General features: G+C 39.1%; 1 protein-coding gene across 2 annotated transcripts in view; it reads right to left on the reverse strand.

Moving 5' to 3' along the window:
• Positions 1-6,592: 6,592 nt before the first annotated feature.
• ABRA (actin binding Rho activating protein) overlaps positions 6,593-13,006 on the reverse strand; it is a 29,437-nt gene continuing 23,023 nt past the window's right edge. For both annotated transcript variants that reach the window (XM_030218035.1, XM_030218026.1), the window contains one exon: positions 6,593-8,583. In XM_030218035.1, the coding sequence (XP_030073895.1) occupies positions 8,103-8,583 (481 nt within the window). In that variant the 3' untranslated portion in view covers positions 6,593-8,102. The remainder of the gene's footprint in view (positions 8,584-13,006) is intronic.

Below are 13,006 nucleotides of genomic sequence, written 5' to 3' on the forward strand. Positions count from 1 at the left end.
AGCTTTCCTACATTGCCTTTGCAAGAGGTCTCTTAATCTTGTGTTACCTGTTTAGATCATATCCATGCTTGTCTTTGTTCCTGAGTGTTTTACTCGTGAAGGTCTGTGCTGTGTTTCTCTTGAATCTTGTGTTTCAGTGCTTTCCTTTGTTTCTGTGAGTTTGCTTTTGAATCTTGTTTCCTGAAAGCTTATCTGTAGAGCCACACCCTGCCCTTGGTGTGTGTATCTGTTTGATTCTACCCTTGGCTCCAGTTTTAATCCAGTTCCAAGTCGTGCCTTGTCCTGTCTGGGTTCCAGTTCTGGCCCTTTGCCTTCTTTTCCTTGCCTTGTCTGGATCCAGTTCTTGTGTTGTCCATTGTGTTTGGTTACCTCTGTCCTGCCTTGTTGAGTCTGTTTATCCTAGTCCAGTCTGTTCTGATTCCTGCCTGTGCCAGCCCCGGTGATTTGTCTGCCAAAGCTCCAGCTTTGGTCCAAGGGCTCACCATTCCAGACAGTTGTGACACCGACTCTCTTATAATATGTAAGCCACATTGAACCTACCAATAAGTGGGGAAATGTGGGATACAAGTACAATAAATAAGAGTAGTGGGTTAAGTGCCAAACAAAAAACCCAAATAGTGACAGGGAATCTCCCTACAACATGTCCTGGATCTTGATATTGACAAACTGCCCATTTGTTTTTTTTCCTGTGTGAATTGGTGATGTTCAGATGGTTCCTTATCCTTCATATTAATGAAGATAAATATCCCCACCACCCCGAAGAAAAGAATTCATAAGCAGTGAAATGGTGTAGAAAAAAGTTGAAAAGCACAAAGGAAGAAACAGCCAAAATAACCTTGCTGGACTCACGGGTCCGTTTACTAAGGTGTGCCAAAAAATGGCCTGTGCTGGTGTAGACGCGTGTATTGGACGCACACAGGTCCATTTTTCAGCTTGCCTGCAAAAAGACCCTTTTTTTTTTTTTTTTTGCTGAAAATGGACGTGCGGCAAAATAAAAATTGGTGCACATCCATTTTGTGCCTGAGACCTTACCGCCACCCATTGACCTAGCGGTAAAGTCTCATGCAGTAACCATGCGGTAATCGTCTACACATGTAGAATGACAATTAGTGCCTGGTTTCCGCCATACGCAGGAAAATAAAAATTATTTTCCAGTGCACGTAGCAGATGCACGTAAAAAATGAAATTACCGCCCGAGCCACGCAGTAGCCGAACAGTAACTCCAAATTGATGCACGTATGTGGCTTAGTAAAAGGGCCCCTATATTATTATGCTTCTTGTTGACAGCACTGGATTATCATTCCGAGCTGTTCCTATTAGTGATATTTTCATTGAAGAAATACAACAGGGGAGTTTTATGAACTTGTTCTCATCATTTGACCCCTGACACAAGCAACACAATGAAGCACATCCCATATTAGGTCCTTTGAATAAAATCTACTTGTGATTTCTGGACTCCATCCTTTTTGTTTCATCTGAGGTCTACTACACTCTTCTTCTTTTTTTAAATCATCTTTTTCAGTTTATAACAAAAGGAAGTACATATCAGTAAAGAAACAAAGTATATATCCAAAAAGTAATACCTCAATCCACCCCCACCCACCTTTTTTTTCTCACTAAATTTGGTTCCAAAATTTCAAATCCTTTTTAGAAACTCTAAGGGGGAGGTGTTAGAAAACACTCTTCATCAAAGAACTGAATTAAACCGCTTCTATTTTAAGCAATCTAGAAGTCAAGTTGAATTCTCACTATAATATTACCCAAAACTACTTACCATACTGGTTTTTCTGTAGAGGGTAATTTTATAACAGGGCACCTAGGTTAATAGGACAGGAAGGTGCCTATCAAGCTCATTTTCAAAGCACTTAGCCTCCCAAAGTTCCATAGAAACCTATGGAACTTAGCCTCCCAAAGTGCTTTGAAAATATGCCTCTGATCAGTGTCCTTATAAAATTCTGGAACATATCCTGCAGAAATGACAACTAGGGCCCTGTTTACTAAGCCACGCTGTACGCACACAAACCTTTTAGTGCGTGCGAAAAACTGGCATGCGCTAATGATAGACACCCATTATATTCCTATGGGTGTCTCTGTTGTTAGCACACGCTAAAAGGTTTGCATGCCTACTAGTAAACAGGGTCCCTAGATTGAAGGTGTGGATATTACCCCTGCTGTTGAGCAGGCATAAATGTTAGCATGTACTTTACACATATATGCACATGTTTTATAAAATATGCACATAAATCAAACTGTGCCCGTGATCCATCCTAAATTCAATCGTGCCAGCATGTACCTTGCATACTTACCTAATTTATGAGCCTATCTCCATGCCTAAAACAGTATTTTAGGTGTGAAAATAGTTTATAGAATTACCCTTCTAAAACCTCATTCCTTGCAGTTTGCTCAAGTTATGCTTCTCCTTCATCTGATTCCACCTACAGCCTACCTGGGTGTGGAAGATAGCTTTATAAGGGCCATCTAGGTTAAGCGCAGGGTAAGTAGGTGCCTACTTAGTTATTTGATAAAGACTGACGCCAATGTGTCTTTATAAAATTCTATCATAAGCAGCAGAAATTGTGCCCACATTGTAGGCGTGTACATTTACAACTGCTCAAGAGTAGGTTTTTTTTTAGTTTTGTGCATATCATCACAGCAGGGATGGTGTAGGCTTGGATTGTGTGTCATAGGGGCAGATTTTAATATGTATGGAGAGGGATGTTCTAATGTATAATTGTGTTAAAGATAAGTGATTATTTTGCATTTTGAATAGTTTGATGTAAATAATTTTTTATTAATAACTATGGTTTGATCCCATTTGTATGTCATATATATATAAGTACATAAGTAATGCCATACTGGGAAAAGACCAAGGGTCCATCGAGCCCAGCATCCTGTCCATGACAGCGGCCAATCCAGGCCAAGGGCACCTGGCAAGCTTCCCAAACGTACAAACATTCTATACATGTTATTCCTGGAATTTTGGAGTTTTCCAAGTCCGTTTAGTAGCGGTTTATGGACTTGTCCTTTAGGAAACCGTCCAACCGTCCTGTCCTGAGACTTTAAATTTTTCCAAGATAGTACCCAATGCCTATAGGAGAATATTAAACAGTAATGGAGATAAAGACGAACCCTGTGGGACCCTGCAGTCAAGGCACCAACTCAAGGAAAAAGTTCCATCTTTCTGAACTTTATAACTTTGGGAAGACAAAAAAAAACCCTAAACCAGTCCCACACTTTTCCAAATATCGCTTAACCTGGTCAAACTATTACTATTGACCTTCGGCCCTAACTCAGCAAAGCTTTTGCCATGGGCAGCAGTAGAAGCTACTACAGTTTCTGTACTATGATTCTTCTGAAAACTGACTGAATTGAATGTAGTATATTATTATTTGATAAATAATTGTCCAACTGTTTTGAAACATAACCCTCTATAATATTTGTGAACAATAGAATAGATGCTATTGGACGATAATTATTGGGTTATAAGAAGTCCCCAGTGAGATTTTTAGGAATGGGCGACAAAACAATTTCTCCACCATTCTCAGAGAACCTGCTGTCTATCAAGCAATTGTTTAACCAGTCAGTAAAAGTAGACAATAAAATATCTGTCATGTTATTCATTAGATAAGCTGGACTGTCGTTAGATTTGGTAGATTTATTTAATAGCAATTTCAAGACTGCAGTAGTCATAGGTAAAGATTCACTCCATAGTCTATCCACAGGAATGTCAGGTATAAAATAGAATGCTTTTTATGAATAGTTGCCACTTTTTCTTCAAAATAAGTAGCTAAAGTCATAGCAGCAGGAGAAATAGTATCTGCATTAGATGTTAAATTTGAAATATTAAAAAAGTTATCATCCAGATTAAAGAGTTTGTGTATATTTAAGATCTTATCACCAATTTGACTAGAATAAAATTCTTTTTTCTTATTGTCTGTAAGACAGTACCTTAGATCGCCACCTCTTTTTATCCTCTGTTAACATTGACTTTCTCCAAACTCTTTCATTCCTTCTGCAGTCTTGTTTTAGAGCCAAAAGTTCTTCATCAAACCATTTCTCTGAATTACGTATAATTTTATAATTTGTCTTAATTTTATATGGTGCTATATCATTTAATATACCTGAATGTGTGCATGCCATCTGTCAAAAAGGTCTTTCTGAGGTATAGAGGGGCACTTTCGAAAGAAACATCTATGCTTGGATTTAGATGTCTTTCTAAAACGTCCAAATCCGGGGGGGGCAGGGAAAACCGTATTTTCGAAAAAAGATGGACGTCCATCTTTTGTTTAAAAAATACCAAGGACGTCCTTAGACATGGACGTCTTTGACTTTTGGTGATTTTTTTTAAACCAAAAACGTCCAAATGCAAGCTATTTGGATGTGGGAGGAGCCAGCATTTCCAGTGCACTGGTACCCCTGACATGCCAGGACACGAACCGGGCACCCTAGGGAGCACTGCAGTGGAATTCATAAAATGCTCCCAGATACATAGCTCCCTTACCTTGTGTGCTGAGCCCCCCAAAACCCACTACCCACAACTGTACACCACTACTATAGCCCTTACAGATGAAGGGGGCACCTATATGTAGGTACAGTGGGTTTGTGGTGGGTTTTGGAGGGCTCGCTGTTTCCTCCACAAATTTAACAGGTAGGGGAGTATGGGCCTGGGTCTGCCTGTCTGAAGTGCACTGCAGTACCCACTAAAACTGCTCTAGGGACCTGCATGTGCTGTCATGGATTTGAGTATGACATCTGAGGCTGGCACAAAATATTTTTTAAGATGTTTTTTGAGGGTGGGAGGGGGTTAGTGAGCACTGGGGGAGTAACAGGAGGTGATCCCCGATTCTCTCTGGTGGTCATCTGATCATTTCGAGCACCTTTTTGTGCCTTATTTGTAAAAAACAAAAAACACGTCCGGGTGAAAACATCCAAGTTTTACTTTAGGACGTCCTTGCTCAAAGACATCCAAGTCTCAGGCACGCCTAAGTCCCGCCTTCACCAAGCCTCCGACACGCCCCCTTGAAATTTGGACGTCCTTTTGACGGACTGCAGTTGGAGATGTCCAAAATTGGGTTTCAATTATACCAATTTGGACGTCCCTGCAATTCCAAAAAAGTGTAGAATTGATCTTTTTAGATCTTGTAGAATTTTGCCACAAGATGGTAAAATCAAATAGTAAATGATCCATCCAAGGTAATGAAAGACAAGATGCAAATTAAAATCCTGTTGATTTACACAAGATAGAGATTAAACATCTAAGGTATGACCTTTACCATGAGAGCTTTGTGTATTAGGTCTATCAAACCCTAAAATGTCTAAAAATTCTCTACCCTGTGTATCTGCTTTTAAGTGTAAATCACTGCATACATCTTGCGTTGCTATACAAATTATATGATGTTGCTTTTTCTGTAGTTTATTCTAAAACCAAAACGGGTTTTATTTGCAAACTGTAATTCTTTGCGATATCAGGTTTGAGAAAAGCAAGTAATTAAACATCTAAAATCCAAATCCTGAAAATTTGGGGACCAACATAAAACATCAAGCATATGGCCGATGGACAATTACAAGAAGGATAGAAATCTAAGAAAAAACTTCAGAAGACACAATAATGCATTTGGTACATTAGAATACATTGCTTTATTGCACTGTTAACGTCACTGGTAGTGTAATTACATTGTTTCTTCATAACAGCATATTTAAACCTTTAAAACACCATCACTGCTTGCAATATTGCATAGACATTAGTGAGGTCTGTTCACTATATAATCCACAAAAGGGAGTTAGAAAACATCTATAGGTCTCTTCTCTAAGAAGATATTTCATCTTTCACTTTGAAAGAAATCCTAAAAGAAATTCCAAATCTTGGATTGATTTTTAAGTGAATATAGAACTTAAGCTGATAAAATAAGCTGTTGCTTTCTCTTTGGCTTTCAAACTGGTGGTAGCATTGGGCATCTACAGCTAAAGTTAAAAGTGCTACTGCTGTTAACATGTGTTATTGTACTGCAGATCCCATTTTTTTTTTTTGCAATGGGACCTAGTTACTCAAAATGCATGTTAATGACAGTGCATGTTACAAACTTTAGGTGCCAGTTTCCAGTGTGTTTGAAAAGATGATTGGTTATAAAACTTAGCATTCTCCTCACTTCCCCTGAGGTGGTCTGTCAAGAATTAACGTAGAGCAATATAATGGAACTTCTACTGCTGCTCATTGTTTCAGTTTATAAACTACTTGAACTTTCCAAAAATCTCTAGATCAAGGTTGTCCAACCTCTGTCCTCGAGGGCCATGATCAGTCAGGTTTTCAAGATTTCTTCAATGAATATGCATGAGATCTATTTGCATGCACTGTCTCCATTGTGTGCAAATAGATCACATTCATGTTCATTGGGGAAATCCTGAAAATCCGATCTGGCGAGGGCTGAGGTTGGACACCCCTGTTCTAGATGGTAAAAAAAAAAGAACCTACAATGATAAAATCTATATAATAAGATTCAAGCATAACACAGCAAACACACCATGTAAAATATAACAAATTAAATGTATAATCTTGCAAGAATTTCTTAACTAAGTGAATAATACTAGTTACTCATCATATTTCGTATAAACGTTTGGTGATGGTTCATAGTTTTACATACAGGTTGTCCATCATTTCTTAGGCAACTCTTTATACCCTATACATCGACTTGGGCTTGTCTGCTCAACAATCTTTATTAACTCTTCCGTCTTTTCGTCAGATTTTCTTGTGTTCAATTTGCAGTGCAGTGTTCAGTGTGGTGGGTCCCATGCTTTGGAACCAGCTACTTGGATATTTGTGGGCAGAATCTTCTCATCTTACATTAAGCGTTTGTTGAAGGCTCACTATTTTTGTGACACTTTCAACACAGATATTTAGGGTAGGTGTGGTTCTCTTTTTTTTTTTTTTTTTTTTGGGGGGGGGGGGGGTTATAAGGAAGGGGGGTTGTTCACCAGGATCTGGTGATGAAGCATACTCAGTTTTCTCTGTATTCTTTTCTTTCCTATTGTTTATTGGCATTATTTTCGTATTAATCTTCAGATTTTAGGTATTGTACTCCACGTTGGTGGATTCTTCTTTTAAGCGGTTAATCTAATAACCTGAATCTGAACCTATATAATAAAGAAGCCTAGTGATTAGAGCAGAGTGAGAATCAGGGAATCCAGGGATCAAATTCTGTTGCTGCTCCTTGGGTAAGTCACTTTTTTACTAAGGCATGTTAACAGATTTAATGTGTACTAACAATTAGCGCACGCTAAATGCAGCATAGCCCATTGTATTCCTATGGGCTACATAGCATTTAACACACACTAATTTGTTACCACACTTTAGTAAGGGACCTCTTAAACTTGCATTGCCTCAGGAGCATACGTACTTAAGGTTGTGAGTCCTTTAGGACACAGAAGTAACTCACCTTGAGCTTGGAACATTGTAAACTAAACCCACTTAAACCCAAGAGGGCATCAAAAACCAGGTTTTTTTTTAAGCTTTCTAAATTGCACATACTAATCTGTAAGTCTCACTTGCTCATTTTTCTCTTGTGACATATTTTGTGTCTGATGAAGCTGGTGAAAACCAACAGCATGTCTTAGAACAACCATGAAGCTCTCGTTGAAAGTTTGTCTTCAAATTGTCCCTCAACTACAGAAACAGAGAACATGACATTAGAAAAAGACCATATGGCTTATCTAGCCTGCCTTTGGAAAAAGTCTTCTGTTTCTCTGTCAGCATTGGTGGATCCATTTTTGGTGTTGCTATGTTTTGTGTAATTCCAAATACAATTTAACGTATACATAGATGTTTATTTAACATTATACATAGGTAATTATAAGTATGATCACGATCTGTGTGATTTTATTCTGCATTTCCATTCTCCTATGGTTCTATACTAGCTCTACTGTCAATAAGTACAGTTTTAAAAAGTCAGAGATGGTTACTTGATGCTGTTGAGTTTTTAAACTCAAAATGTACATGAGTGTTTTCAATGTCTAATAAATAAAAATAGTTTGTTGAAAGTTCAGAGCATTGTTTAGGCAGCTGGATAAAACTAGATGCTGCTACAAGTTTTGCCAGTATGGACTATGTTTTACAGTAAAGTAATGATTACATGATCATCTCTGCCTTGCCAGAGCATTTCACCTTCAAAATGGACTAATCTATGTTTTCTGGCCCTCATGAGAATGCCAACAACCTTATCTGAAATATTCACATATGTATCAAAGAGCTCTCCAAATGTGACCTGGATTCTGCCCTCAGGTCCGGGCTCTGCCATTGATTTGATAATGAAGCACATATCCTTCATTTCTCGATAGATGTGTGTTTCAGCTCGCTTAGCCCTTTCAGCAGTTTTGGTGCCTTCCTTCGGGTGGCCATATCCCTCATCTCCCTTGTGGAGGCGTGTTGCCATTGCTAAGTCATAGTCAAATTCATCACTGAAAGGATTCAGTTTTTGAGTTATAAGATGCTGGTCAACCCATGTCTGCCATCTGCCTTTTATATTATGCACAGGACTGTATTTCTTGTAGGCCTTTTTATAGCTGATGACCTCATTTGTAGCCGTCCTTGCACTAAAGAGAAAGAGAGAGAAAAAAAATACATTTCAATTTATAGAGAAAATATTTCCTATTGGACTTTGTAATACAGTCTGTATTTTGATGAGATCCACTGGGTGGATATATTTTTCATTAAATCTTATGGTGTTATGCTACATATTAATTTAGCTTTTGTTGTAGTCATACTAAAGAGCATAAACATGAAGTAACAGTTCATCTAACCTAGGGCATAATTTCAGTCTCTTGCAATAGTGGATTTAGTTGCAAATTCATTATCTGGTTCAGTTATATACTGTGCTATATTGAAACTAGTTAGGAACCTTTGCATGTATGTATATCATAGCATATATACTGCTATTACTAAATATTGTCATTTACCCACTACCAAATTACTACTACTACTACTTACTACTACTTAACATTTCTAAAGCGCTACTAGGGTTATGCGGGGCTGTACAATTTAACATAGAGGGACGGTCCCTGCTCAAGGAGCTTACAATCTAATAGACAAGTGAACGGACAGTCCGATAGGGGCGGTCAAATTGGGGCAGTCTGGATTTAGTGAACGGTAAGAAGTGCCGAATGCAGCATTGAAGTGGTGGGTTTTAAGCAAAGACTTGAAGATGGGCAGGGAGGGGGCTTGGCGTAAGGGCTCAGGAAGGTTGTTCCAAGCATAGGGTGAGGCGAGGCAGAATGAGCGGAGCCTGAAGTTGGCGGTGTTGGAGAAGGGTACAGAGAGAAGGGATTTGTCCTGTGAACAGAGGTTACGGGCGGGAACATAGGGGGAGATGAGGGAGGAGAGGTAGTGAGGGGCAGCAGACTGAATGCATTTGTAGGTAAGAAGGAGAAGCTTGAATTGAATGCGGTATCTGATTGGAAGCCAGTGAAGTGACCTGAGGAGAGGGGTGAAATGAGTAAATCGGTTTTGGCGGAATATGAGACGTGCCGCAGAGTTCTGAACAGATTGAAGGGGGGATAGATGGCTAAGTGGGAGGCCAGTGAGGAGTAAGTTGCAGTAGTCAAGGCGAGAGGTAATGAGAGCATGGACGAGAGTTCGGGTGGTGTGTTCAGAGAGGAAAGGGCGAATTTTGCTGATGTTAAAGAGGAAGAAGCGGCAGGTCTTGGCAGTCTGCTGGATATGCGCAGAGAAGGAGAGGGAGGAGTCAAAGATGACTCTGAGGTTGCGGGCAGATGAGACGGGGAGGATGAAGGTGTTATCAACTGAGATAGAAAGTGGAGGAAGAGGAGACGCGGGTTTTGGTGGAAAGACGATGAAGAGATCGTGGGTGAAGGGCAGTTTGTTGCAGATCGAGTGGGCATTCCACAAGGCACATGAGAAGGGGAGGGAAGAGGGGGGAGGAGGGGAATAGAAACTAGATTGGAGACATCACGGAATCGTTTGCATGGATAGGAGGAGGACAGGTTAGGGGGCCCTGGATTAGGATTAATGTCTCCCTTGGATAGCAGGAGGAGGAGCAAGAGAGTGCGGAGGAGGGTGGGGGAGGTTGAGCGACGAAGGCGACGAAGACAGGGTGCACTGAGGAAAGGTGAAGGGTTAATGGTAGGAAGGAGGTGTTGAAGGTTAAGAGCGAGGAAGGAGGAGGGGGCCAAGAGAGGTGGTGAGGAATGCCGTAGTGAGCAGGACGGGAGGGAACACGGGTGGGCAATGAGTTCCAGCAGTAGACAGCGGTAAGGGGAGGGGGAAAAGATTAGGAAGGGACAGGGCAAGGAAGAGGATGTGGACAGGGGCCATAAGTAGTGATTGTGGTGTAACAGGTGTATGTGTAGTGATAGAGGTGATAGAGCAGATAGCTGGATTGGAGGCTTGGAATTGAAGGGATTGATGGAGAGCAGGTAAGTCAATGGCTGACAAGTTAGCAGCAGGCACTTGCAGGCGGCTGGAGCAAGCTGGTGCAGATGGACAGGAACGAAGTCAATGGCTGGCAAATATCTAAGAAGATATTGAAACTTAATGTACAGATGTTACTAGGCTTCAAGGAAACAAGAAGTAAAAACCATTGGGATTGATTTATCCAGTAAAATCCAGACATTACTAGATTAATCTGTTTTAATATTGTGGTCCCAGAATGGATAACTTAAGGAGAGGTAATGGATGGGGTATGCCAAAATGTTAACTGGATCAGTAGCAATATTCACTTACTGCAAGTCCAAATGAGTTCAGAATGTATACACAGATAACTGTAACAGTGTTTACTGGAGTAAATACCTCAAAAAGCCTTAGGGACACAACCTAAAAAAGTGTCAATTTGTGGCTCGAGTTTTCTTTCATTGGCCAAAACCCTCCATTTGGTTTATAATTGTGGCAATATTTGCAAAAAAAAAAAAGTCCTTTACAAGTTTTCATAATTTTTTTTAAATTCTAAAGCTCCTAATCAGCAGCTATATCTTAGATGGCTGCTACTTATCACTGTTTTTTTCATTACAAATGTCTATCAACTCAAACTTATCAAAAGCACAACTTATCTAAACCATTGATCAAGTAAAAATCTTGATCTATGGACACATTTTTTTAGATGTGTACTAAGGCTTCTGAGGTCATTTCCTCCCATAACACTGTTATAGTTATCCGTGTAAATGTTTCTGAACTCATTGGACTTGTTGAAGCAATTTTGAGTAGCCAAGATACATCTCTATTTTTATTTTGAATGTTCAGTTACTGTCTAGTTAGATTTAAGTGGTTTTCATAGCCACAGATATAGTAGAACTTTGATATCTGGTAGAACTGCATATCTCACTGAAAATCTGGTTAAAGATTTTTATCCATTATCTTAACATTATTCACACAAACTGGGATAATAAAGATGTATTATTTACAGTACATTAAAATATCAATTAAATATACTCAGAGCATTGATAGACGAAACATTATTTCAAAGTACATTAAAAATCCCTGCTAATGAAGACTGCAACAAACTCTGACATTGAATCAGGTCAAGTATATTTATCTGTTCCAAGCTCAACAGAGTTCAGAGCTCCACTGAGACTTGCTGGAAAATCCATTAACTCTTCTTTTCTAAAGTAGGGGCAGGAGCATGTGTAGATTCACTAAAATGTAGTGCAAATTTACAGTTTGCAAACTCCACAGAGGATTTCCTACAGATCTGGACTGGATTCCTGAAGATCTGGCAGGGATTTTGCCTTCAGTGGCTTTTTTTTTTTTTTTTGGAGACTGTTTTGAATTTTGAAATGAAACTTTAGCATTTGCCAATTCATGGCAGTGGCGTAGCTAGAACTGATTTTTGTGGTGGGATTTGAAATTAATATGCGCAGATGTTAACACCTGTCATTAGCCTATGGTGCTTCTGCTGCTGATCGGGTGAGCCACATTTCAAAGTGGAGAGGCTATTATCCACCTGTTCTTATGCCTCTGGCTTGTTGAATTATTTTGCAACCTCCTAAAAAGGTTTACACATCCCCAGTTAAACACTAATCTTGTAATGAGAAAATGATTGTACCTTCCAAAGCATTTACACCCAAAAGGTTTTTCACCTATGAATTAATCCCAGTTTAACCAATACTCAGTATCAGAATGTGGAGAACAGAAATTATTACAAAGTCCTACACTCAGACTGCATTTAATTTCAACTCGTATTTCAAGAGGAAAATGGTAGATCAAAATTTTTAAAAAAAAGCACCTTGGTCCTGCATTATACTCTTGCTAATGTAAAACAGCTGATAGGGCAAGTGCAGAAAAGCATGCATGCATGCCTGCATACTACTGTGGATCTTTGCCACTGTTTAACTCTTGGTGGCACAGTGGGTTATTTGGAGATATTAATGGGAAGAATGTTCTGTGGACCTTCTGCTTTTCTACAGGTTCCCCCTACCCCATCATAGTCCCTCAAATCCAGCTTCTCGACCATGATTTAAACCCGGGCTCCCAGAGTTTGAGAAAAAGAGGGCTGAGATGCAAGAAAATATAAACAAGTTCCATTGCTCCATGTTGATCACAGGAAACTTAATAGAACCAGCTATCCTTTTAAAAGACAAATTCAATTCTTTGTTTATTAAGAACTGACTTAACTCCCCTGCTGAATATTAAAGATATTCAAGTGCTAGCAAGAGTTTTGTTCAAGGAACAGGTAAGTTAAGACAATTATTATATGTAATTCAGCATAGATATAGAAACAGTGCAAATTATTTTCTTTCTCTTTGTATAGGTTAATCTTGTTCAACATCATAATGTTTCTTCACAAATAAAGTTCACAGTTTTTTCTTACCCTTTTCTCTGTTTCCTATAGTTACATAGTTTTGACTTTTTTTCTTACAGGTTCAAACCCTATTATGTAAATCACAAAAAGAAAAAAAAAGTTGCAACATCCATTATGATATTCTTATACTATCTGGATTTAACTCTTGATCTTTTGTTATACCAAGCAAATGAATAATTGAAACTTTAAAGTTTTGTGTTTGTCCC

The sequence above is a fragment of the Microcaecilia unicolor genome, chromosome 1 (assembly GCF_901765095.1).
Source record: "Microcaecilia unicolor chromosome 1, aMicUni1.1, whole genome shotgun sequence".
In the NCBI taxonomy this organism is placed as follows: Eukaryota; Metazoa; Chordata; class Amphibia; order Gymnophiona; family Siphonopidae; genus Microcaecilia; species Microcaecilia unicolor.